This window comes from Fusarium tjaetaba (genome assembly GCF_013396195.1).
Source record: "Fusarium tjaetaba strain NRRL 66243 chromosome Unknown NRRL66243_c0000188, whole genome shotgun sequence".
NCBI lineage: Eukaryota > Fungi > Ascomycota > Sordariomycetes > Hypocreales > Nectriaceae > Fusarium > Fusarium tjaetaba.
This window is the reverse complement of record NW_023501384.1, coordinates 31937-58915: the sequence shown is the minus strand read 5'-3', so window position 1 is coordinate 58915 and position 26979 is coordinate 31937. Positions and strand designations below refer to the sequence as shown.

The 26979-nt window shown below is 48.5% G+C and overlaps 8 protein-coding genes across 8 annotated transcripts; 5 read left to right on the top strand and 3 right to left on the bottom strand.

Moving 5' to 3' along the window:
* Positions 1-1396: 1396 nt before the first annotated feature.
* FTJAE_8578 (uncharacterized protein) lies at positions 1397-2832 on the top strand (the record flags this gene model as incomplete). Its single annotated transcript, XM_037355408.1, has 2 exons — positions 1397-1590; positions 1644-2832. 2 exons carry the CDS (start codon positions 1397-1399, stop codon positions 2830-2832), a joined length of 1383 nt encoding a protein of 460 aa, XP_037204295.1.
* A 360-nt stretch (positions 2833-3192) lies between these two features.
* On the bottom strand, positions 3193-4776 carry FTJAE_8577 (inositol-pentakisphosphate 2-kinase; the record flags this gene model as incomplete). Its single annotated transcript, XM_037355407.1, has 4 exons — positions 3193-3208; positions 3270-4107; positions 4168-4440; positions 4491-4776. The coding sequence occupies 4 exons, from the start codon at positions 4774-4776 to the stop codon at positions 3193-3195; spliced, it is 1413 nt and encodes a 470-aa protein (XP_037204294.1).
* Positions 4777-10174: 5398 nt separating this feature from the next.
* FTJAE_8576 (mitochondrial distribution and morphology 34) lies at positions 10175-12174 on the top strand (the record flags this gene model as incomplete). Its single annotated transcript, XM_037355406.1, has 2 exons — positions 10175-10441; positions 10816-12174. The coding sequence occupies 2 exons, from the start codon at positions 10175-10177 to the stop codon at positions 12172-12174; spliced, it is 1626 nt and encodes a 541-aa protein (XP_037204293.1).
* An 894-nt stretch (positions 12175-13068) lies between these two features.
* FTJAE_8575 (AF-90-like protein) lies at positions 13069-13925 on the bottom strand (the record flags this gene model as incomplete). Its single annotated transcript, XM_037355405.1, has 2 exons — positions 13069-13637; positions 13688-13925. The coding sequence occupies 2 exons, from the start codon at positions 13923-13925 to the stop codon at positions 13069-13071; spliced, it is 807 nt and encodes a 268-aa protein (XP_037204292.1).
* Positions 13926-14365: 440 nt separating this feature from the next.
* FTJAE_8574 (oxidoreductase) lies at positions 14366-15288 on the top strand (the record flags this gene model as incomplete). The annotated part of the gene is made up of 2 exons (XM_037355404.1): positions 14366-14469; positions 14523-15288. The coding sequence occupies 2 exons, from the start codon at positions 14366-14368 to the stop codon at positions 15286-15288; spliced, it is 870 nt and encodes a 289-aa protein (XP_037204291.1).
* An 88-nt stretch (positions 15289-15376) lies between these two features.
* On the bottom strand, positions 15377-16171 carry FTJAE_8573 (pre-mRNA-splicing factor SYF2; the record flags this gene model as incomplete). The annotated part of the gene is made up of 1 exon (XM_037355403.1): positions 15377-16171. One exon carries the CDS (start codon positions 16169-16171, stop codon positions 15377-15379), a length of 795 nt encoding a protein of 264 aa, XP_037204290.1.
* A 1105-nt stretch (positions 16172-17276) lies between these two features.
* On the top strand, positions 17277-18764 carry FTJAE_8572 (uncharacterized protein; the record flags this gene model as incomplete). Its single annotated transcript, XM_037355402.1, has 1 exon — positions 17277-18764. The coding sequence occupies one exon, from the start codon at positions 17277-17279 to the stop codon at positions 18762-18764; it is 1488 nt and encodes a 495-aa protein (XP_037204289.1).
* A 1337-nt stretch (positions 18765-20101) lies between these two features.
* FTJAE_8571 (uncharacterized protein) lies at positions 20102-22245 on the top strand (the record flags this gene model as incomplete). The annotated part of the gene is made up of 3 exons (XM_037355401.1): positions 20102-20278; positions 20323-21095; positions 21147-22245. The coding sequence occupies 3 exons, from the start codon at positions 20102-20104 to the stop codon at positions 22243-22245; spliced, it is 2049 nt and encodes a 682-aa protein (XP_037204288.1).
* Between the last annotated feature and the right edge of the window lie 4734 nt (positions 22246-26979).

Below are 26979 nucleotides of genomic sequence, written 5' to 3'. Positions count from 1 at the left end.
CCGTATCTGTTTCCGCAACATCGGCCATCCACACAATGCCTCGAGGTTCCAAGGTCATGAGGATTAAGAAACCTTCGTATTATGAGAGCTTGGAAAATTTGAGCCTACCTTAGTGTCGGACTCATGAATACTAGAGTGAATTGTATAGCTAGATCCGTAAAGCCCAAATACTAATAAGCATGTGATACCATTCGTATTTTTATACCGTAGATGTATGGACATTGCAACCTCTCTTCCGCCATAGAACTATGACAAATCTGACTCATATCTTGATGGGTCGCCAATAACATATCTGCATCGTATAACTAAGATTTTCTACAGAGAGGGTTGTCGCTTGTGTACCTATATCATGGTTCCCCATCAGACATTGTATTAACCTTTTCTTGTGTTTTTAGCCATACGGTCACAGGGTGTATCAGGCCCACATGTGATACGGAACGTTCATGCGTTAGTGATTCATGAATTTACGAGCAACTCTTACTTTCGTGTATCCTTCTTTTAGACGCTTTTACTTTTGTAATACTCCATTGCGTTATGGCTCCTTTGTTAACGAGCATTTCGCCTCATTCGAAGACCAGTTCACCTTCAAAAATCGACATTTCAGATGAAATTCATATCTTAATAGGCAAGGGAGATGCCGTGCGACTTACGTTATGTATTTATTGTACGATCTAGGTATAAAATACCTACAAACAGCCCAGGTACCTAGGTCTCTCGCGCAACACGTGCTTTCCGAGGACATCAAGGAAATACATGAAATCCTATAGTATGTTTACCACGGACTTACTTACGTGCTCCCAGTTCCGAGCCTCAAAAGATGAGGAGACTCTGGCTATTGTCAGCAACTTTAGGAGTGTCAAGAAATAACGACTGGGATTTACTCGAGGGTTGATATACTCCGTACTGGATTGATGGTCGGGCGGCTCATTGTGATTGGCTCATCCCCCCTGTGATTAAGCCGCCCAGTGTCTCCCGCCTGACCCTGGCATGAGACCCCTAACTGTCCCGTTCCCGTTCAAGATCGGATCTTATCTCTCTTGAACAAGTAAGGGGATTCAACGTCATCATCTCGCTGCCCCCACCACCTGGAGCCCTCCATCCACCTCGAGTTCCATCCCACTCATTGTGACTCGCTGCGACGTTCCTCTCTACGTTGTCAGGCGAGCAAGTAACCACGCGACTCGAACTCCACCAGCTCAAGTGCTTGATGATTCATGCTATACAGGAACTATCCAACGTGTACGCATACGCTCCCTGAGCGGCTCAACAGTCCTGAGCTGCAGCTATATTTGATGACCTGCCACTATCCAAAGCGACGTCTATCGTTTTACGTACGCCACCAGCTCAAGGCTTCTCCACGACGACCTGTAACGAACAACGTTGATACGCAAGCATCATGGAACGCGTTCGCAAAGCATTAGGCCGTCAACACTCATCCACATCAACATCAGAATACGAGCCTCTGACCGGTACTGAGGAAGCCACTCCTCTAGAAGGCTCAACGGTACTCGAGGGCCAACATGAGTTGCCGTTCTCGTGGATCGAATATGGTATCTTTGCCCTCCTGGGTGTCGCTATGCTCTGGGCTTGGTGGGTTTCTCTCTCCCTCGTATCCGGTAAATGTTGTAGTTGACGTAAGATAGGAATATGTTCCTTGCTGCAGCTCCATACTTCACAGCTCGCTTTGCCGGCGATGCTTGGATTCAGTCTCACTTTCAGTCTGCGATATTGACCGTCTCTACTGTTACCAACCTCGGCGCAATGCTTGTTCTCACTAGTATACAGTACTCAGCATCGTACCCCTTTCGAATCAACCTGGCACTTGTTATCAATGTTTTGACTTTCGGTCTTTTGACAGCTTCTACCGTCGTCGGACTAAGCGCTTCGCCGACTCTATATCTCGTGTTTCTGCTTGCTACAGTCGCGGCTGCTGCCTGGGCAGCTGGTCTCATTCAGAATGGAGCATTTGCTTTCGCAGCCAGTTTCGGACGCCCAGAATATATGCAAGCCATCATGGCTGGACAGGGCATTGCCGGTGTCCTGCCCCCGATCGCGCAAGTTTTTACTGTGCTTGTCTTCCCCCCCGAGAAGGACCAGAACACTTCTATCAAAGAGCCGCCTCCTGAAGATGGACAGACATCAGCTTTCGTCTATTTCCTCACCGCCGTAGTAGTGTCAGTTGCTGCTCTGCTGTCCTTCGTCCCGCTGGTTCGCCGCCATAACCATATCATTGAGAACCGCATGGTTGAGCAAATGAACGAGTCCATGCACAGCATTGAAGAGGCCGAACGTGCCGCTCGCAAGGTCACATCGCTTTGGAGGCTCTTCACTAAACTTCACTGGCTTGCTATTGGTGTGGCACTCACTTTCATTGCAACAATGTTCATGCCCGTTTTCACTGCCAAGATCCATTCCGTGAAAGAAAACTCCGGTGCTCTCTACCAGCCTTCCGCCTTTATTCCTCTTGGATTCTTTTTTTGGAACTTGGGTGACTTGACTGGTCGGGTGGCCACGATATTACCTTTCTCCCTACGGCACCGCCCCTTTGCTCTCTTTGTTCTCTCTATTATCCGTTTTGGTATACTACCACTGTATTTACTTTGTAATATTGACGGACGGGGGGCCATTGTTTCCAGCGATTTCTTTTATCTCTTCATTGTTCAGTTGATATTTGGTCTCACCAACGGCTGGCTTGGTTCTAGTTTCATGATGGCATCGGGCGAGTGGGTAGATGAAGGTGAGCGTGAAGCTGCTGGCGGCTTCATGGGGTTGTGTCTTGTGGCTGGATTGTCCATTGGCAGCCTTTTGAGTTTCAGCGCAGCGGGTGTCTAAAACGGGCTACACAATATTACGTTAGAATTGGGGTTTGGCGTTCGAGTTATGAGCCGTAATTGAGAAATGATAGATGTCGAATGTTGTCTTTCCTATATCTGGGTATCGGATGATCATGAATATACGCCATATATCAAACCGGAAACCGTACCCTTCCTTACAACAACCTTGAACCTAACGCCGCGCCCCCTGATTGATGCAACCAACCATGCCCATACCCATGCTATGCTATGCGAGCCCGCCATCGTTGAGATGCACCGATGCAACCTTGTAATGCAAAAATAGAAATAAAAATGCGATTCCTGTACGCAGATTTGCGAGTGAGATCTCAGGGTTGTCTGCTTATGGCCTTACAGACAACTATTTCCTCAGATTGCTGTAGTGTGTTAGCAGGGATGAACCAGCTGGCATCTGAAAATATGACGTGTAGGACTTACGGAGGCTCATTCCGAAATGGGCACACCTCGGTCTTTGGCTTATCCTTCCTGTCTGGCTCCAGCAGCCCCGTGAGCTTGATAGGATGTGTTGTCATCCAGTAGACCACGGCTTGCTTGGTCATGGCCTCTGTAGGGAAATGTGCTGTTTTATTGGGGAGTGGTTGAAGGTAAGGATCTTTGTCCTTAATACCGATAATCTTTACAAACCGATCCCGCCGACGGGCCCATTCGAGAAGGCACTTGGTAGGAGGGTGGTAGTACTGCCCGTTACACATGATCCAGTCAGCGGTGTAGCACCCGGAATCGATAAGATCTTTCTCGGCTGACGTCCATCGTTTGAACTTTATGTCGGTATCCTTGAGATCGAAGTCACCGAGTCTTACGCGAAGCCGTTGTTCGGGAGGCACATCATGACCCAAATTCATCTGGACGAAACATGTGCAATCGCGAACTGTCATAGCCAAGCTAAACATTGGATCACCCTTCTCAGCACGCAGAGGCCCCCTGGTGTCAGAAAGATTCTGAAGCCACCGAAGATCACGAATAACTTGATGATCGGCTGTCTTTGCAAGGAGTTCTCGAATCATAGGATTGTTGGACTGTGCAGCAAGTTTGGGGGCGAAACGGAATGGCGAACTGATTTCGGGGGGAGCATCGGGGTTTGCGAGTGTAAGTGGGCATGGCTTTTGCTCTGGCCTATGTCTTGAAGGACTCGGATCACGCAGGAAATTGAATAGTTCCATGGCGCATTGCCGACATCTTATGGCTCCTTGGGGAGCACTTGGAGATTGATTCAGCCACTTTGGTTTGAACTCAATAAGGATGCTGTTTTTGGATTCTATCAGCAATGGTAAGCGGCTTGATAATAATAGACTCCTGTATTGAAGACAAATCGTACCAGATACTCGCATATCTTCCACCAGAAGGCCCCAGTTAGACTCCGAGATGAATGACCCCCTGAATTTTTCTTTGCGCAGATGATCTATTGACCGAAGGAAGGCGTTGAGCTGAGGAATAATATTGGTATGACGGAGTACCACAAGCCGTTGCTGGATGGCATGTGTCTTGAGAAATGGAGTGATTTGCTTTGCGTAGAATTCTTGCTGCTTTAGGTAGTTGAACCTGGCTGGTTGGCCACTCGCAGGAGCTTTGGCAACACGAAGAAGCCAACCTGAGCAACACATCAGCACATATGTTGTGTATAACATCGTATTAGCCAACCTTTGAAATCATTTACCCACATATTCCCTTCTGGAATGCCCAATTCGAACACGACATTGGCAGCACCCTCACCAACCATCTTTATTGGACGAGTTCCCATTGGGAGTCGTTTGAGACTTTCCCGGGTCCAGGAAAGGGGGACAGCACTGCCATTAAGCATAATGGACATTTCGACAACATCTTGAGGAGTTGGCCAAACATGGTCATCTTCTGACGAAGAGAAGCAAAGGTCGGGATCGGTATCAGTCGGCGTGAGCTGTCCATCGGACAGAGATGGAGTCGACATGGTGTTGATTGATGACCAGGATCGTGCAGGTAGTCTGCAAGGTACCTTCAAGCCACCGATGTCGCGCGTTTGCTGGTGGGGAAGGGAGGGGAACGTTATCAACGAGGAGGGTTGGGCTGGGCTTTAAATGGAGGCCAAGAGGACGAGGCCAAACTCGACAAGAGGTGAATTGGGGCAAAACAGAGCAGATATGAGTAAGATGGATTTAGTGAATAAGGGGAGAGGGAAGGAGATGAGGAGGGGTGTGTGAATATGTACAAGAAGGAGCCTTGAATCGGTGATGGCTTAATATGGAACCTAGAAAGAGACCGGGCTACAGGCACTTGCTTGGGCTTGCAGTTGCAGCTGCGCTGGCGTTGACTCGCCTGCTTCTGCCTTCTTTTCTGCTTCCAGATGGTCACGGTCTACAAATGCGTATGCATCTGCATCTGCACCTGGACAATGTTTCTGCCTCGAGTCGTATATATGAGTGATTGCTGTTCTAAGCTCGTTTAGGTGTCTTGCTTCTCCCAGTTTGTAAGTGGTGCAGGAACATAAGCTCAAGGTCGTTGAGATACGGATGACAGCTGGGAAGTCGAGTCGGTCGTGACCAAAACAAATTTGGGATAACCACCGTCGAAAGCTATAACCGTTAAAACCAAGTTAGGTTTTGCTTAACCCGCTCGGTCAAAGTCTAATAAGGCAACACGGTTGTTTCTGTCGCCTTGTGTACGTGCAGCACATATGCATGAGACCACAAGCGATAGTGCAGTTGATGCAAATGAGATGTGATGCCTCGGGTTACACAGCTATAGAAGCTGGAACAACGTCATGTCAGGTAAGGTATGTAGTAAGGCAAAGATAAAGGCAGGGTACTTACTGTATGTGTCGAGCTGCACTTCTTACGACAAGGATCGCAGAATTGACAACAGCAGGCGGTGTCTGGGAGGGTGTGTTGGATAAGATGTTGTAAGGAGTTTATGTTGTAAGACTGGATTGGCAACAATGTCTTGTCTTCATTGACTCGACTGGTTTGGCTCTCTATCAGAGCAGCATCACCACGATGGTTTGCTCGCAGAGATGAATGCAAGAGTAACAATAATAAGTCGAGTCTGACGTTAGGACAGCTAATGAACAGATGATATGACGAAGCTCGTTACCCCTTTCCCTTAACCCTCTTGTTACGAAAGTGCCGCTGTTGGCATGATTCCTGTTGGCAGATATCTCCACCGTAACAAGACCATCTACAACTAGAGTACTGGCAAGCAAGCGGATTGGATTGGATTGGATTGGACAGCAAGGGAGCTGGAGTCTACCAGCAAGAAGCAAAGAGAAACAAAACCCCGCGAGAAGCACAGGTTTAAGACGGACTGTCCAGGGTCTTTTGTTCGCCAGCGGCGGTGCAGATTGAAGTGGGTGCTCGCCCACTGTCTAACGTACAAGCCGGAGCCTTTGGTGTCGCCTAGAAAAGTCGACGATCCAATTTGATCTGGGATGGTGACGCACAGGTTTTTAGGACCCCTCCACCCATGGGGCCGGACCCGGACTAGAGTGAGCGCCAATGCCAGTCATCGTCTCTGGCAGCAACCATGGCGAACAAGCACCGGGACAGCTCTAGCGAATCACAACCCACCGTCACACGACACCCAAGCTATTGATCCAGGCCCTTTGGTCTTTTTAGGACGCTTCCCTTGCGCACCGCCTGCAGGCTACATCTGCGCCTGCATCTGCACCTGCACCTGATGAGATACGGTCTTGGGGGTCACTTCACTGTTCGTGGCGCCCTCTAACTTTAGTGAATGCTGGGGCTGCGATAGTTGTCGATTAAAGGCCGAGGCTTCGTGGGGTTTGAATGTCTTTTAGATTGAGGCCCGCGGGCATCAACGCATTGCAGGACACAAGGAACAATACAGTGACCTTTTTTTATTTATTTAATAGGTATACCCTGGATGCTTCAGGGCCTGCTTCACAAAGGTCAAGGCTCAATAGCGGCCAAACAAGGCACGCACGTCCCATTTGATTGTCCATTTTAGTCAAAGTGGCATCGTGCCCTCTGGCAACTTTCCTTGCCCCAGCCGTACGAGGCCACGATGTGTGTCCACGATTGGGGCCCTGGTCCTGATCCCTTGCACTCTGACGCTCCGCTATCAAAAGGCACTGTGGAACATCCTGGATTTCTATTTCCATTCGTGCAGAACAACGAAACGGAATGACACCAGCGCTGACAACGGGCTGCCGACAGCGCAGGATATGGAGAATATCGCAGCGTGGCACGCCTATGGATGTCGCTGAGCCGCCGCCATGGATGACTCAAACCGCGCTGTTCAGGCCTCCGTTGCCGCAACTGGCTGATGGACCATGGTCGACTTTGGGGCTCAAGCACACACGCACTCATCCAGTCCATCGGTCTCGCCGGCCGATGATGTCACTCGACCTGGCGGTGATGCATTCTTACCCGAATTGTGCTCTGTCGTTGGCGGTTGAGAAATTCATCAAGACACTGCTGGCGACGATCACGGGACCGTGTGCGTGCAAAATGACTGCATTCCTTCTCCCGGTTCTGTTTCTGTTCGGGCGTACCACGAATAAGCGTCGCTGAAGACAATGCCGGGCTACTGGGATCATCAGCGTGGAGTAGCTAGTGCATGCCCTAAGGAGATCGTCCAACGTTTCTACCCACGCTGTTAAACTCGCACGTGGAGATCCCAACTCGAATTGTTTGAGCTTTGATCCCATCAATGGACCAATTTGAGATGAATCTGGGTTAGCACGAGCAAGTAGGCAAATAAGTGAACAGATTAAGCTTGCACTTGTGAGTCCGTTAATCGCGAAAACTTCGACTATTGCGTTCATCTTTACTTACGGGGAGTGTTCTCGTTTCGTGTGCCGCCGTTGTTCATGGTTACATGTGTGACAGCCTATCGAACTGATGTTTGCGACTGAAGGGAGGGAGACAGATTCGGAGAATATCGAATGTGGAGGCTGGGGTTACACAAAGCCTCAGCTTGTGAAACCCCAGCGATGAGTTCCGACCAAGGGACAGCACCACAGAGGTACCCTCTTGAGCTGAGTTGATATGAAAACAACCAATATGTATCCTGGTCGGCTGTCAGGTGGACAAGATTTGTAGTCTCACCAGACTGGTCCCTTGCATGACAGTGGAAGATGAGTCGTCCTGGTCCTTTGTTTCTGGGTGTGATGATGTGAGGCGCCAGATCATAAAAATTCCAGATCAAGAGGTGGTATTGGCAGAATACCAAGATAATCACTCTATAATAAAACGTTCAAGATAGAAGAAGAGGAAGAAGAGATCGATTACTTGAAATGAATGTCAGGGCAATTCGCCTGCTGATGAGGGTAGTCCGTCATTGAGAGCACTCATCAAGTGAGGTACCAGGTTCTTTGACTAAACATGCTCATGTAAGTCTGAGACAAATTCCCATGACTGAATCCAAGTGTCTCTTGGTTTGTGAGCATCGCATCGTGGGGAAAGCTATGCGGCATATCACACATGAACAGATAACACTTGGAAGCCCATCTCCATAGTGGTTAGTGCATGGCTCTGCTAATCTCTGCCGACACTTAATCGCAGAGATACATGCCACTTATGTTTGCCCTTCCGTTCCTACCCGGCATTATCACCCTTTTACTCCTCTTCCGGTCACCCTTCTCGGGGCAGGCTGTTGGAAATGCTTGCATAATGGAGGCCTGGGGGAGAGGAAACAAAGAATAAGTCAATGCTTTGCTCAAAGGCAACCTTTTCAGGAATGTATATATCAATAAACAATTCAAGGCGAAGTGTTATTTTGATCTTAAATCGCTTTATCTACAGTCTCTAACGACGGTATTCATACCAAGTGCTGGGTAGCATTTATCTTTCCTAATGAGGCGGAGGGGTCGGCATTAAGGTCAGGTATCCAGCCGGTGGGTTCGGAGGACTCCGGGAAGAGCCGCTGGTCCGTGTTTTCGTGAGGAAACATACAGCAGGTGAACGTTTTGGGCGACACTCGAAGGCACAGTATTACTACAAGGAGACGGCTTTTGTTCTTCCAAGGGTCCTTGGTCAGCAAGATGCTCGCTTCCCCAGAAAGTTAGGATGAACATCGAACCACCTGATGCAGAGGTCGTTCCACAAGGCATCTTTCCCAGAGCGCAGGATATGATCATCTGATTGTGACGACGCCTTTTGGCGGAAACATTTTTTTTCTGTTGCGTGCTTGCATGAAGAGCATGGGGTAGACAGCGCATCAGGAATTATACAAAGTTGGCACATCTGCGCGTTTCTTCAAGGTGGCAGCACATAAATCATCCCTCGAACAGACCAATTGATGCACCCCCTCATATTGCATTGAAGCTACCAACTAGCCTCACCCTGCTTTTGGCTTTATATTGTTTTATGCCTCTGCATTAATTGGCATCTCAACTATTACCTCGGAAGTCACGCAACGTCTTCGGATACTGTGGATCTGATATCGATATTCCTTGGTTTGCCAGTCCCTCCGGACTCCGTTCCCCCTCCGTACGGGGATACGGACGTGAAACTCGACCTACAGTAGTCACACATTCTGCTGCATTAACAACTCACAATGCAATAGACTCCATATTATCAAACCAGCCTACACCGAATTTTGCATCTCACCGCCAGAGTATTTTTATTACCCCGGCCACCTACAAATATCCATCACAAACTACCTGATATTGTACATTTTGCGACCTGACCTGACGTGTTCTTCTCCGTACAACGGTTAGAAATACCGGGTCAGAACCGTCTCTTACTCCCACAGCCGATTAACGAGCCAACCAGATTGGACTTAATACAGGGTTGCCAACCGTTTCGCTTCGCTTCAGCTCCTCTAGGTCCAGATCGAGGGCGTCTCAGCATTGGGCTTTATCAGTGGTTTCGTTGCCATTACCCACTAAATTCAGCCTTGGACACCAGTCAAATTTGAAGCCTTTAAGCCCTTAGAAGAACAAAAAAATTGCAGCAGTGCAGCTCCGAGCTCCCCACTTCGGACATCCTCTCCCAATCATCCTGAAGCTTTTTGCCCGGGGAATCCTGTAGCGTCATCCCCACGATCCGCACTCCTGGGAAATCCTATCCTGCCTGTCCAACCGTCTCAATTTCTTCTCGCTATTTCACCAGATCCTTCTAAGCCTCACGTCGCTGCTGCCGCCCTGGGTGCTATCGACAGTTTCCTTGAAGTGCACTCCTTCTTTGAGCATTTCTGGCAACTGATTACGCCGACCGACGAGACCCGAAGCTATCCCACACTCGCTCATTGTTTTCGCCTCCCAATCCCCATCACGCACGCGCCTCAATCCCTTCTTCCCGCCGTCCTCGAGCTTTCGTCACAGCTGCCGATTTGCCGGCACTTCAGTGCTTCCTCCATGATCACGGGAAGGTGATTGCCATTTCAACATGGCCTTCAACTTCAACTGGTCGCCGCTAACTGCGGATGCCGACTTCTACCGTCGTGCGCGCGACCTTTTAACCAAGGCCCTAAACAAGAGTCCGAAGCCGCCCATCATTGTAGATGATATTCTTGTCAGCGAATTCAATCTTGGGACCGTACCCCCTGATCTTGAAATATTGGAAATTGGTGATCTTGCGGAGGATAGGTTCCGGGGCATCTTCAAAATGACATATTCTGGTGATGCGTTCCTGACCCTCAAGACGAGAGTTCAAGTAAGTGATCATTTTACTTCCGTCGTGGAGGAATCTAGTCATTCTCTGCGGCTCAATTCTTTCCTGTGCTTTGGGTACAATTGCCGAAGCTATATTCCGCCCATTGCACGGGTTTCCCATAATATGCCCATTGTCGAGTTTGACATGGATCGCCATCCTTTGACCTCGCAGCTATCACGACATCAACAACATCCCATTATCCCTTTCCAAGCCTCAACCTGCACTGGCTTTACTGCATTGTCGATGTAACCTTCTTTGATTGCGACAATGCGCATTAAACCCCTCCATCTCCCTACAAAATCTCTTGGTCTAAGCGCCCTACCGATGATTTCATCATCATTGCAATCCCATTGACACTAACATCGCAACCTTAGGCAAATCCTCTGAATACATATCTCTACTCTAAACCGACTTTCACATCTCCTCAACCGTTGGCCGCCGCTTCTGGCCTAACCATTCCACTCTCGATCACATTGTCTGATTTCAAGCTTTCTGCTTTCATCATACTGGTATTCTCAAAACAAAAAGGGCTTACCCTCGTCTTCCGAAATGACCCACTCGAATCCCTCAAGGTATCCTCTACCTTCGACTCGATACAGTTCGTTCGCGATTACTTGCAGAGAACAATTGAGCAACAACTACGCAACTTGATGATGGATGAATTACCGGCAATTATTCACCGACTGTCCCTTCAATTGTGGTGTCCTGATCAGGCCAACAAGGGCACCGAAACACCAGCTGAGAAAGAAGACGAAGCTGGTGTCGACCCTTTGGCTAGCCCTCCCTTGGATCCCGTGGATGCCAATGGCAATCTTCTCGACCCCAATGCTATTTCTGAGCTCACGTTGAATGGAAGTGGAGAAGTCCAATCATTGTTTTCCCAGAAGAATTTGTTGCGTCTTGCAGCCTTGACCGATTCGCATCGCACCTTATCACTCTTTACTCCTGGCATTCGAGATGTCGTCTTCCGTGCTTGGACAGGTTATGGAGAACGATCGGAAACGTCTACGCCCTTGCTTTCGACACCCACTCTCACTAAGACCATGTCATTCCACGCAGGAAACTCGACAACATACACCTTTTCAGATACAGCGAGCAACGCACACGGCCACCTCCCATCTCGCCCTTCACTCATTAGTATGAATTCGGCAACGAACGGGAGATCACTTGGGGCAGGTCGATCACGGACAGGGCGCAAGAAGAAGACACGCGTGGTAAATCTGAGACGTACCAAATCAGAAGTTACCACCCCAGAGACTGGCAGCGAAGCGTCAGATACGGCATCTGTAGATGTCCCTCTATCTGAGCCCATGATCGACGAATCAATTCCTGAGGAGACTGAGTCGTCTATCATTGCTGAGGCATGCACACCGAATAAAGTTCGCTTTAGAAGCACGGGTGAGGCAGGACGTCCCTCAATCATGGCCACTCTTGAGGAAGCACGAAGGATGGGCTCCCCGCTCAAGAACGCCGTTCAGCCCCCAGAATCTCAGAACTATCCATTGATTGCTTCTATCACTTCTGAACTGAAGTCTGAGAAGCGCAAATCTCCTGGATTGGAAAACCAAAGCATTAGCTCAGAGACCTCTTCTGTCATCCTTGAACAAGCTTGGGTTATGAAGATGGCTGGGGAAATTGCCAAGCGAGTTTATGACGAGAAGAACAGACAACGTAGCCCTTGGGATGAGCGTGAGGACGCACCACCACCAGCATACGAAGCTGCTACTCAGTAGCGGAGGAGCCACACACATTGGCACATACAACTTGATACTGTCGTTAGCATTTTATTTGTTCATTCATTTTAGGCAGGCGCTGGAGTTTGGAAACCTCAGGTTGAGGAAACGGCCTGGAGGAAGCAACTCTTTATTTTTTTTTGTGGCGTTGGAAGAGGCGGGCCGAAGGGTAAAATAGGGCGTGCCTGGTCATGAGTTCTGGCCAAGCTAGTTTCAGAGGGGTGGTACTGCTATTCGTTCTCTATTTCTATGCCACGACCCAGTTGTCTGTTTGGACTGGTCAATAGCCCCAGGGGGGTTGACTCATGGCAATGTCAGAGTCTTAACAATGTTATTCACAAAATCATAGGCGAGATAGGCGGTGTTTAGACGGTCAGAGAGATCGTTGGGGTATCTAGAAGATATCATGATATCAGGACTAAGGAACGAGGCTACTTTTGGTTTTATATAACCGTGTAGTACTCGCAAAACAACTCCAATTCACATCCAGAAACAGATTATGGCTTCTTGATCATTTGATTAATGATTTGATTGAACTAGAATGTGTCATAGAAGATGTGCTTACAATCAAACTGGTATCAATACGCTTCGTGGCGAGTCAAGGGTTGTCTTATCTGAGCCCCATCGTCCCGCCGCGCTCTACGGCGAGCTTACTGCAGTTCAGTTGAGGACCATGAAGAGCTGACTGCTTCGCATATGATGTAGAATCTCATGGACATGCTTGCATGGTGGCCAGCCTCGCCCCGAAGCTACACATAGTTCCTTCGTACCCAATTGTCTGGGGTGGTTCGCTGTACTTGAAGCCTCGTCTTAGCTGTACTGTTCGCTTTCGCTCTGCTTGCGAGACTTGATTCTCTTCCGTCTTGATTTGTTGTGCGTGACTCGGCCATCATGCTATGACTTGGCTGCAGCTGCAGCTGCCTGATTCTCGCCCTTTAATTTCGCAAGTAGTTCTTCTTTGGCTTTGAGCTCAGCAAGTATCCTTTTGGCCATATCCTCAGCTTGAGTCTGCGCATCTGCTAGCTTGCGTATCTCGGCTGCTTCAGTTTCTAGACTGAAAGGCTGCCCCGGTCGGTTGTGCGCTGGTATCATCGCCGAATGCTCCCAAACCTCGTTGCTGTCAGTTGGGATAGGCGGTGGTGCGCGCGTCTTCCCTTTGCCCTTGCCACCGCTCGGCTTCCATCCCTTAGGTACGGCGCCTTGGGTGAGGAGGTTATAGAAGACTTCGTAGGGTTCGTTGAAGAGCTGTTCTTCGTAGCTCCATGCGCGGATCTCGCCATTCGAGGCGATCATAGCTTGCTTCTCTTCTTCGTTCCGGCCGTAGGGATGTAGACGCAGATAATGGTATAGTGTCTGGGGTTTTTCCCCCGAGTCGTTGACATAGTAGAGTTTGATCGTTATGTCAAACTCACCCCAGCCTGTCTCTTCGACTAAAAAAGGTTTTCCGGGTTCGCCCTCAACCACTGTTTTGCGTTAGCATCAGCATGTGCAAACAAGGAAGGCCATTTCCTACTTCGTACATAATTAGGGATAGACTCATGAAGTTTGAATTGAACCCGACGCAGCCAGTAGGTAATGTCGGTATCGTCGAGACCTTTGACGAAAACCTGCCATGAATGCGTATGGGTGTCAGGGACACCTGCTGGTCGCGGGTTCGTGTCGGAGAAAGGCTTCGCTGTGCTCCCAACGATAAAAGGCCGACGGACTTGCGTAAGCTTAACACGCTTCCCAAGTTGATTTTGGGGCGCCATGTTATTTTCGTACGGTTTTAGCTATTTCTACCGAGGGTTTCGTTACCGCGAGAGTATTTTGATGGTGAGAACATTACCAGAAAATACCCAAGGGACGTAGGTGAAGTGTCGCAAAGAGTGGCGAGGTGTCAGCCTCGTAAGACTTGATCAACTTGCGCCGCAGTGGCGTGGCCAATAATCGTAGTGCAGCCACATCGGGTCTCCAGCCTTGCGATCTCGATGATGATTTCATTGATTCCACCTTACCATCGATAGCTGCACAGCAGGCTGCCAGTAATTGAACTGGAAATTCGATTATGCACCACAAAAACCTCCTCCTCTGTTTTTCCTATCACTGAATTCGCAGCTTTCCTTTCTTCATTCCTCGATCTAACCATCACATTCCACTATAGCTCTGAAGAGCTTTGACATCACACGATTTTTACACGAGCATCATCACGATGTCGGCCTCAAAGAAGCTTGTTGTTTGCGGTGGAACCGGTTTCTTGGGCTCTCGTATCTGCAAATATGCTGTTGCTCGAGGATGGGATGTAACATCCATCAGGTATAACCCACATCTATCATAATGTTAAGAGACAAACTCATCTTGTTGTACAGCCGTTCTGGTGACCCTCGATGGGACACTATCAGTGCCTCGGCTACACCTCCGTCTTGGGCACATAAAGTGAGCTGGGAGCGTGGTGATATTCTTCGTCCGGCTACGTATGCTCCATTACTCAATGGCGCTGACTTCGTAGTGCACAGCATGGGCATCCTCCTAGAGGCTGATTACAAGGGCGCCATCTCAGGCAAGGAATCCCCCATTGCTGGTCTTCAGAAAGCTTTTGCTCCCGTTCGTGATCGAGGTGTGGACCCTTTGGCTAGAGGACAAGGGGAGGACATCAAGCCTCCAAACCCCAAGGATCAATTCACATATGAGATTATGAACCGCGACAGTGCAGTCACATTGGCTAAGCACGCGGTTGCTGCTAAAGTGAACGCCTTCTGCTACATCTCTGCTGCAGCAGGTGCTCCTGTTCTCCCTCAACGATACATATCGACCAAGCGAGAGGCCGAGATCACCATTGCCAACAAGTTCCCAGAACTCAGAGGACTTTTCATCCGCCCTTCTTTCATGTTTGATAGCTCACGCCCGGTAACAATGCCTCTGGCTGCAATGGTTGGCCTTGGCACAGCCTTCAACGGTTTTACAGGCAACTACTTTAAGACTTTCATCGGTGCGGCGGGAGTCAAGCCTCTAAAGGTCGAGACTGTGGCGGAGGCAGTGGTTGAGGCCCTGGGTGATGAGAACATCAGGGGTGCCATCGACGTGCCTGAAATTGAGGAGTTGGCGAGCAAAGCGTGGAGGAAAACCATGCTGTAGGATATTGTGCAGTACTGTATTAAAAGCAAAGGCGCTCAACCGTATGATAATCGACTGGACCAAAACTTAACTCAACATCCTGTTTGTTTCAAATCATTGTTCCTCGTTCAAAGCTATCCCTGATCTCTGCGGTATACTTGTTGTAGAACCGCGAGAGCTTCTGGTTGAACTGCTTATTCTTTTCGTTGATGTACGTCACATCGCCATCGTCCCCGTTCTGTGCCATTCTCTCCTTTCGCTTCTTCAGCCTTTGTTCTTCTGCTCTCTGCAGGTCTGCCACCAAGCGGTCGACTGCTGCCTTGTCTGGCTTATTTTCAGCAAACGTCGTGGAGTCGGCGGTAGAGTAGAAGGAGCCATCCTTGTCCACCGCGATGAGCTCGCCATCCTCGGTCTCAACAATGTCTAGTCCGCCCGATGCCGCTGCTTTCTCAATGAGAGCCTTCTTGTCTTTCTCGTATTGCTCCATATTCATATCGATGTTCTTGAGTTGTCGCTTATATATCTTGTTCGCTTCTTGTGTATGATCGGCAAAAGCGTTGTTGTCGCGACGAGTCGTCTTCTTCTTGAGGCGTTTATCCCACTTCTCGCTCTCATCGACAGTCCAGTCCCATGCGCGCTTTCGCTCAAAATCCCCGCCCGCTTCCTCCACGTCTGCCTTGAGTAGTTTGTGAGATGCGATCGCATGTTTCCGATGTAGGGCGGTAAGTTGGCTGGGATCTGTGGCTAGCCTTTGTGATTCGAGTGTCGCCTCTCTCAAGTTTTTCTCCGACGAAGTCTTTGCTCGCGCCTGAAGGGCCTTGAACCGAGCCATGCGATCTTGGGCTTTGGACATATTATCAATCTGTTGCGCCTCCTCCTTCTTTTCAGTAGGAGAGGGAGCCATGGTATGCTTTGCTTCGAGACAGTGTGGGTACAACTGAAGCCAGGGTCGGCAGAAGAGTACCTAGCCTTGCAGGTTGGTTGAAGAAAGAAGGTCGACACAGCTGTGTGCTGAGGGCGGTATTAGTCAAGGCAGATAAACCTTCTCTGATTTTGACTTCCGATATACCGGCTTACTATCGGGGTATCACTGTTTAATTAAGTCTTTGTTATAAAGTCAAAAGCTCGATAGCATTGTACAAGGCTAACGGCAAAGGGGGTTGGTTGATAAGTCTTGTCTGATTTTGACCACTGTTGTATCAAAGAGTATATCCGTAGAGGCCCTGTTGTTTGTAACATTAAAGTTGAAACCCAGTACGGAGTACAGATCACTTGATTTCGCTCTTCGTATCTTCATACGTAAGGCTAATGGGTCACGTGCCTCACATCGCTTTGTTTAGCTACTGGTACCTAGGTGCCCTTCAGTGAGCAAGAAAACATAATGACTTTATAGAAGAGAATAAACTTAATAAAGGATCCCTAAACTTGTGTTAGGCTTCCTAAGTCTTTTCATTACTTATGACCATTTATTCCTCTTTAGTCAGCAAGATCAAGATCTTGTTAAGAGAGATCTAAACTACCTAATTACTTAAATTTCTTGCCTTTCTTTAGTACTATAGTAATAGTCAAGCCTGGAAACCTTTATAAAAAGCTACTAACTTTATAAAGTAAAAAAGAAACTTATGCCAAGTTACAAGCCTTTTTATCATTCAGGACCGAGGTCCCGAGTGTCCTTCCTCCACAAGCTCCCCTATCTACCTACCTTAGGTAGGTATCTAACTAACGTTAGTACTACCAGTAAGTCTAGTCAACCTGGCACCAAAATAAAGCCCGGGCCTTAAACAGCAGGGGTCCTTCTCACTTTGCGGGGGACGTAGGATTACGTCGCCAGGACATTGAAAACATCACCCTTCTTGCTGAAGAAATAAATCGCCATCTCTCTCTCTTGCATCAATATTCAACTCAAGTCACGCGCAGCGGCTCACAATCATTCCGCCGTCGATAACGAGCCAAGGTACATTAGTACCCATCTTAGTCGCATCTTTGTTAGACTCTGTCACCTTGCCAAAATGCAACGTCGAGCAGCTTCGACCGCGCTTGATGTTGGGAAGACAAAAAGCAAGATGTTTTTAAAAAAGGAAACGAGGTGGGGAGAGACATACTATATTGTTAACAGGTGGCCCGAAACTCCCAAGCTACCCGAAGAACACGAATACTTTCGGATCAACGACCTCCTTCTTGATCTAGACGATATGCTCAGCAAACACGTCCGGCCATCTTCAGAAGAGGACGAAGAGCGGGCACTCAGGAAATGGTCTCGAGATAGTAAGCGAGATGATGTTCGATGGAAGCTTCACAGAATGGAAACTTCTCTCACCTGGTCACGGATAAAGGCTTCTGAAATACACTCGGAACCATCTAGTTCTTGGCGACTCGGAAGCCATGACCTTTTCTCAGCGGCTCTCCAAGCCCCAACACCAGCTCCACTGATCGACTCCTCAAAGAAACAACAAGGGCCTCCCAATAATGCGACTGCGGAGAGAGAGCCCAACAAACTCCACCTCGTCAGCTCAAACAACGGCATTCCAAAACAGGCCTTGGAAGACGATTCATCACTCTTGCGCTGGTTTCAATCGCGGGCGCAACCGTCATGGTCTGGGCAATACCGAGCCATCTCTCCGTCTCATTCAGCTCAGCTATCAGCAGCGCTGAGGAAGCAAGACTCACTCACTAACCTCCGTAGGCTAGTATCACAATATTTGTCAGTTGAAACCAGCGCCATCTCATTTCACCAACTCAAAAGCCCGGGCCAAGAAAAATCGACAGAAGATTTATCTTCAGATCTTCGCAATACCTGTGAGAACCTCTTGAAGCAAGACACTCTACAGAATAAGCATGATGTTCTGGTGTTCCTCGGTAATCTTAGTCAACGATTGACAGCTAGGGGAGATCACTTGGGCGGCCCTTTATGTGGGCTTGGATTGAGACTCTCAGCGGAAATCTGCAAGCCCACAGCCTCCAAGAGATACTTTCAAATTGGTCTTCAAACTGGTTACTGGACCGGCAGTTACCAAGGGTCGATGGACATCCTCCACTGCCTCGAAACCTACCAATGTCACCTCAACAGTGTTTCGCAACCTGACGGCCTTGACCTGTGTGGGCGGCAGGAACTCCTAGAGTTATTACTTGGTCGCAGCAGGACTCACAGCCATTCCGCTCCGTCTCTTATCAATGCTTGTCTACATGGACGTGAACAGGAGACTGCATTCGAGGCTTATCGAGCATCCATCATCCTGATTGGTCATTTGGGGATGATCGAGTGGCTTAATCAAGAACAACGGGCATCAGCAGCAATAATTCAGAGACTGGCCCGCCGCAGCGATTCGAAAGATAAGAAACGTCAACTAGAGGCAATCCTAAGCGAAGCTTTTAGGTCTGCAATGAGTATAGCCGGTGGTTCAGTTGTGGCACAGAGCCATGATGCAGTTCTAACAGATCCCAGCCAGGCTGGCGATGTGTGCGAAGAAAAAGACAGGAATCAGTATTGTCCACCGTAGAGGCACTTACATATTATTCTCTTAATACCTGGGTACTCTGTACTATACGGTAAATTAGACCCTGAGGAGGTACAACTGACAGCTGCATGAAAACTTTATTTAAATTGTATGATGATCTAATATGAGTGTTGATTATCAAGAAAGGCATTGAATTTGCTCTTGGTCTTTTTATTCCCTGATTTAAATCTCCATCACTTTCTGAAAGAAACGGTTGGATGGCAAAATCCGTGTAGGACCGGAAGTTCCACTTGGACGACGGCTTGTGCCTCATCCTGAAAGATGGTTCCTGGTGAGTGGAAGGGTGAGACGAGGGAATCCAATAAGGGATCACCAGTGGAACCGCGAATTGTTTACTGAGCTGGCAGTATCCTCCTCCATTCTACAGTACTACAGGTACCTTCACCAAGGTAAATAAATATCCAGTATGCATATTATCAGCCCAGATTGGCCCCGCAGAAATAGGACTCGTCTTCAAGTCTGGTCATCCAGATCATCGGGAAGTCATCAATGGTCCGTACTGAGTACAGAGGAGATTCGAAACTGAGTGACGAGCTCTGGCAAAATGGGAAGAGGGTGGCACCCTGTTCAGCCCTAGGAACCCTCCAACTGTGTGTTCCGAGTCTACGGAGAACATCTGAGCTGAAATGCAAGCCCGTAGCACAACTGGATGTTCCTATCGTTTTGACTTCTCTAGCTGCATCCTGCTCCTTGGTTCGTGCGAATCATGATCCGCGCTGGCTGTGCTAGCAACGCCCGCCCCTACCACCAGCAGGTTGGGCGCATCCGTCGTCTCACCACCAAAAACCAGCTGGCCAGCAGGAGCATCAGAGTTCTGTGCTCTGAATGGTGTCCTTGAACCTTGCTCCCGCATGGATAACCCGCTACTTGGGCTGTCCTTGACGCTGTGGATGCGTTTGAGGCGTCGACCTGAAAAGTCTAGACCTTGCAACAAGGTCAGCCCCGGATATCATCTCAGCCACCCTCATCTACCGTTACGCTTATTTGGCAGTGGAAAGAAAAACACGAGATTGGTTTCGCTGCCTTGTACAGCCTTCACCAGCCCGTGTATTTCTGGCCCCCATGGATTCGGCCAGGCCCCTTGCTCATGATCAGCAAGTGTTGTCTGCCTTAGACTGCTCGGAGCAGGCGAAACGAGACGAGACTTAGCAGTTAGCACTGGGGTTGCCGACTTTTCCTTCCTCTTCATCACCTCTGCGATTGCTCTACTTCTTGACGACGATTGCCCAGGTCTCAATACCTCTTCGTTCCTCGCGGTTCGTGATCAACCAACAGGCCGGGAGAGAGTGAGTAAATGTAGCATCAAGGTGGCCGCCATGATGTGGATCTCAATCTCTCCAGCCAGCCAAATTCGCCAGGGCTTGGTCCTTCTATTCTTCTTGTTCTTTTGCGTCAACCTCACAGTGCAGCAACGAGATCCCATATCAAATTTCTGTCGAAGATGGGGTCATCAGAGTGCTGTGGTTGACGACAAACTTTACATTGGCGGTGGATTGGTTACCTATGATGGTAGTTCTGGAACACCACAAAACTTCTCCAGTATGCGAACCCTACTCAATCTCTCACATTCGAGTGGCGAGATTCCGTCGAAGTAATGTCGCCGGCCGGCTTATTGACCAATACTCCTATAGACCCCTACTTTATTTACCATGATCTCAGCAACGTAGCCAGTTCAGGCATGCCCCAACCATACGCGAACCTGAGCAAGAACTCCACGGTTCCCGATGTAAGTGGTGGAATCTTTTGGCCTGATACTATCAACAAGAAAATTTATCTCTTTGGCGGCGAATTCAATGGCGTGACCCCTTGGGACTTCGACCTTTATGCTTACGATATCATAAATGATGAGTGGGACAACATGGGAGTTTCGAGAACAGACGATGTTGTCGGGCTCAGTTATGGAGCTGGTTTGTCCATTCCGGATCGCGGAGAGGCCTACTACTATGGCGGTTGGATGAACAATGCGACCGATGCGGATTGGGGTGACGCTCCCCAGATACCAACGTCATACCTACTGCGGTATGAGATGGACACGAACAGTTGGTCCAACGACACTGGTCCTGATGACATTGGCCGCGCCGAGGGTGTGATGGTTCATATCCCTGCCGGAGACGGTGGTATGCTTGTTTACTTTGGCGGAATCAGAGCCGCCGAAGATGGTGGTTGGGAAGGTCAGCCAATGGATCAGATTATCCTCTATGATGTTCTGAGCGGTAAAAGTTATTTCCAAAATGCAACGGGTGATATTCCGGAATCACGTCGACGGTTTTGCGCAGGCGCTACGTGGACCAAGGACCAGTCTTCTTACAATATGTGAGTGCATCATTATCAACTTAAGTGCCATCATATACTGACTATGCTCAGCTATTTATATGGGGGAGCTGGTGAAGAGCAAGGAAGTTCTGGATTTGACGACATTTATATCTTGACACTCCCTACCTTCACATGGATCAAGATGTATCCCGAAGGAAACGGAACTGGGGATTACCCTCATCACAGTTTTACCTGCAACGTTGTGAACGAGGCACAGATGTTGATTCATGGTGGTTTCTTCCCCCTGACAAATGACTGCGATGTTCCGGACCAATGGGGCTTACACGACATGTCCCTGGGGCGACAAAACAAGGACAAGTCGCCCTGGATGCTTTACGATCCCGAATTGACCAAATATGCCGTCCCCACTGACATTATTTCAGTTGTGGGAGGAAATCCTAATGGCGGAGCGACCAAGACAGCACCAGCCGATGGTTTCGACCACCAAGATCTGAAAGCCCTCATGACGCGGACGGCATCGGCAGGATCAAGGACTGCAACCCGAGATGTATATGGCCCTACTGAAACTGGAGATCATGAAAGTGGAGCAACGTTATCGACTGGTGCCATTACAGGTATCGCAGCTGGCGGAGCTGTAGTTCTTATTGCCGTGCTCGTGACATGTTTCTGCCTCATCCGAAAGCATCGACGTCGGCGAGAACGTGTGGGATCACAGCAGCCGATGACTCAATCCTACGACTATCATCATCCCCAACATCCATCTTTCGCCTCGAACCAACCGTCCCCTAGCCCTTGGAGTCCACAGTCATCAAACTTCACCCCTTCAAGTCCTGTGGGCTATACGGGCCCGCAACTTGCCCAGTCACATTCAGGACCGCCAGTGGAACTGCCATCTGGGCATCTCGAAGATTCATCTTACGTTTCACCACGTACAGAGCCAGTTTCGGCGGTTGAACCCAAATATGATGCAAATGGAAACCTATGGGTTCCCCAAGTGAGCATGATGCAGATCCCGGACCAAGGCCATTCCCCCGGAAGTCCTCCATACTATGACGGCACAATGGCTTCTAACTCATCGAAGAATGGTCCAGAGTATTTTCCTCCCGGTGCACCGCAGGAACTTGCGGCAGACCGTCGCACTTCGTACGTACCTGGGCAACCAGTCCACCAGACGTATTATCATCCATGACTGGTGTTTCATAAAGAGAAAACGAAAGAAAAAAAACTCTCCTTTTGCCGAGGACATAAGCTGAATGTATTGGATTTTCTTAATGTCGGATTACGAAAGCAGGGGTTAGGAGTATTGGGAGGGAACAGCATAACTAAGCAAGCGGGATATTTGATGGTACACCAACTTCGGCATTCCAGGGTCATATTCACTCCCTCATAGGTCATAAATATAAGTAATTGTCTTCTTGAATAATCACTTATTTTCGTTCAAAAGTCATATGCTTACATAGTACCGTGCAAGCTATAGCCAATGCCCCAAGGTAATAGAATAGAACAAAGTAACTGTTCCAAATTAAAGATAATATAAGACATCATATACTGTGTCGATATGTTTATACAATTGAAATTTGGTCTCATAAGATTGTATAGCTACTGCCCTGAACCTTGATATTCAACCAGTGATCAGGTCGCAAGATAATGCAATGGGAGAAACACAAGCTGAGGATAAACACAGTTGAGTAACACCGGGGAACTTCTTTTTCAGAAGAAATAAAGGCAAGATTAATCTATCATCAGAACATAGGTTTTCATTTCCATCATGTACTCGACCTCGATGTCTCAGTTATTGATTGTGATGGGAATGTCTCGTTTTTGTGCTGACAGTAAGGTAAGGTAGCTTGAGGTACAATCATCAACCTGGTTCCAACCCTTAAAACTCCATCCAAGCAAAAGCACACTCAATCACGGAGTCTGATTCGGCTTATGGTGGATCACTGAATATCAGCGGAAGGGGCTCTGACATTGTTATCTAGTAACCCCATGTCTATACAGTTTTATTCTACCATCAAGTCATCGAGCCCTTCATTAGTAAGGCCGTCATGTCAAGATTAATGATCTTCCCTGGCCTGTTTGTCTTCAGAGATTCGTGATACTTCACCATCGGGATTCGGCATCTATGCTACCACAACGGAATCGCATAAGACTCACCAATGATTGCTGCTCCAGACACGAAGTCACTCAGCTGAGAGGAGAGAACGTGAGACTAATAGAGTAACAAGTGAGTCGTGGCGTGTTTGCGTGAAATGGAAGGCCATGTACAATCAGAAACCCAGCTATGACGGCTGTCTAATCTTCATTCACCGCTTCATTAACAGTCACAGCTGTCATGGCTTCTCAAGTTCTCGGCCGATCCTGTCGCATCATGGCAGATGGTGCAATTGTGATCCACCCAGCTGTGGCAGTCTCTTTGACATTCGCAAGATTGGGTTCTCTACAGGTCTCAATTTATTTCATCATGACTGGATTGTGAGGATTGTCTCTCGATCACTTAACCCTTGGATGGAAACACCGGATGAGAACTTGAAGCTCCCGATTTATGCTGCATCTGTCTCGAAAAGAGCGGCTATTGTGGTCTATTAGTTCCCGTCTTGTACAATGTTTATTCGAAAAGGGAGGCTCAACTGACAAACCCGCAAACCGAAAACTGAGTTGAATCCCTTCCCCAAATATCGATAGCAAGCCAACCGGCGAGAGACCAGCCTGACAAAGACCCATCACTATCATCTAGGTATCACTCATACTTTCTACATTCCAGGTGTGGTATACATTCATAAGCCACCGCTTTGAGACTTAGCACAATTCACCGTCGACGAACCTCTCTGGTTGTGTGATATCATCACTCTCTGGCGCATTAAATGATGCCATGGTAAAACCCCTACTCCTGTACAATGATCCTGTGTTAGGTTTTGTCTTCGGGCCGCCGAACCTACGTATAGTGAGTGAGCATATACAGAGCATTGTGTGACATGACGTGATGGGTTAATGTTGTCATAACATAGCGACTCATATATTTACATCAGCGAAGTACCAAATCTCGCCATTTGATAACATGGGGGCTCATGCTTCGGTTGTGCACCATGGCACCGAAGTGACGATTGGTTGTGATCTACATTGAAGACTAGAATAAGGGTGCAGAGTTCCCCCACAAGCAGCCCGCCCATTCCCGTCATCGATAAAGAGAAGGGCTAGAGAACTATGCCCAAAGTCATATCTATTGGGTAGTTCATTCAAGGTCTTACTGCGCGTCCTCAAGTTTTGATCGCCAGTGTGGGGTAGTTTAGTGGGATGGCGTAGACACAAAGTTAGGTATCAGGCACATCGTGGCAGCGGAGGATCAACGGTTAGGCTACCGCCCTAACAGCTTCACCCCCATCATGAACTTTACTTAGGAAGGGAGACAATGACAGGTGAGAAACAGGCAAGCAATGGGATCCAGATACATGCGGATCGATAGGTAGTTGTAAGCTCGTCATAAACGTAGTGTATTTGTTATGAGCGTGGGCTGCGTGGCTACATGGGGACAAAACCCTGACCACGGCGACAGTTAAACCATTATTAATGAGCAGATAACCTTGGCACGCTGCGACACCAGAAGATCTTTCTGTGGCTGGATTGTCCCTATCAAACACAAACAGGTCTCTAGTCAGCAAGAAGTGATCTAATAAATCTCAATGCATCATCACTGACATCCGTAACATGATCACACGATAACATACCCTCTAGCCCAGACCGTTAGTATAGTAGGCCAAGATTAGCAACATTTCGCTACACAACGCAGACCACGCCTTGTGTTTGCAAGAGCGGTCAATCGTGTACGATATTATTAAACTCGAATCATCATATATACCCCAAACAAAACCTGAAATAATGTCGATAAAAGCCCGGGCCATACAGAGGAGTATCACATCTAATGCTTGAACACTTACCCGATACCTGGACTTACACAGCATTGCCTCGAGAGAGTACTGTTAAGAGGCACTAAATTTGAGCCCTTCTCCAGTGGCCTTTGTCAGCGGCTCAGGGTACATGGCTGCGCTTTTAACACGAATGGTAATCCACTATGAATGGCCGTTGGCTGAAGAAGTTTTTTCTTTTCCTTTTTTTTCACGACTAACCTTCCGTACAGGCAGACTGGATCATCCCGTTTACGCCGAAGCTATCCGACCGAGCTTGAACGGTTGAACCAGTGTGCGAGAACGACTGGCCCGTGTGTCCAAATGATGCGATCAAACCGTGACTGGGATCATGGGTCTTTGATAAACTGCTCTGGATTGGGCGGCAACGAAACTGCCATAGTAAAGCAGCAGCTTGGTAGGAGAACCCCGTACAAATAAAGACACAGGAGAGGAAGAAAAGGATTACCTATGTCATTGCTTCGTGGTGTATCTATTGGCTTTGATACAGTTGCAAAGGGGGCTGCTAATAATTAAGCGAGTCCGCAAGACCGAAGCGTCGTGGGCTGTTTGTTGGTGAGCCTCAAGTGGAGACTCTTGATCTTGAAGGTGAAAAAAGAGGCGGGTCCTTACATGAAATGCAATGGAAGCCTCCACTGATGCAAGGGAAGCGAAAAATACCTGCCTCAAAGGTGAGAAGTACCAAACAAATAAGCTAAGGTAATTGGCTTGCCATGGCACGTTTGAACCCTAGGTAATGAACATAAAATACGACCCTGACCTACGACCCATGGAAGGTTCCATGTTCTCACCGTTATCAGCGGCAGCTGTGAATGCATTATTTTGTCTGCAACATTCAAGCTGCGCCCAGATTTTGACAGGGCGTTACAATCAGGGCTCATAGAGATCTGGCACTGATGGGCCTCATTTTGACAGGATCGTTGCATCTGATCCTCCCTATCATGCAACTGCAGTCACAAGCCCCGGATTAGTGGGAGTTATTGACAGGAGCCGGCCAACAGAATCAGTTCCTGGGCCAAGACGAAACGCACGATGTGAGGTCAATGGAGCCCGGACATGCTGGCATCCATGGATTGAAGTTCCCCACATCCCACGCGGCTTCTCAAGCCTAGATGCCCTGGTGCCTCGCTGGTTGTTGTGCACAGCGGTCAAAGCTGCAGTGTGACAAAAAGCTCTTTAAGCATCGAAACACTCGATTGTATCCAATGCAACGAAGTAATAGTTTCGAGGCCGAGTTCAATGGAGCGAATAGTTAAACTGGGCTGCGTAATAATTCAATCAATTTATATAGGTCCATAAACTGATTCGGCTTAGTATCTCATCAATCCCCCCAGATAGAGCCTCTAGTTGCGGCGTCGATAGACCGGACCCCACAGACTAACTCCTCCATACCGGGGAAACAGCTTCATACGATTAGGCGCTTTGCCAAACTGGTGAACCGTTCACTCAGAGAGCGGATCAGGGCAGTACTGCAAATGGCCGGCGACCAGCCGATAGCGCATAGTCAAGAGGCGGAGGCAACGACAAGAGTCAAGCCCCTTGCGAGAGACCACGAAGAGGGGAAGCTGATGAATTGTATCCTCAGTGTCTGTCCATCACGGCGGGGTCTCTAGGCTCGGTCGTTGCAGACAATGTCTGGAGAATGCAGCATAGCACGGCAATGTTGCCTCATCAACTTGATGCCACCTATATGCGCTTGTTTCAATGCGTGATCACGTAGCATGATAGAGCGAATCGACAAGATCGACACAGGCTTCGTGAATTTCCATTCAGGTAGGTCCTCCTGCAAGCTGAGTTTGTATTTGGGTAGTGGAGTCCTTGGCTTAGACATCCATTGACAGAAGCTTGGAGCGGTGGACTAGTGCGAATCTAACGATGGTGCTAATATCCAGTAATCGTCAGACACCTTGAAGGCTCCGAGTAGATACGACCACATGGGATGGAATACTTATCATGGCAGCCATGGGCACAACGAACTACGTAATCTCCACTTGTGTCAA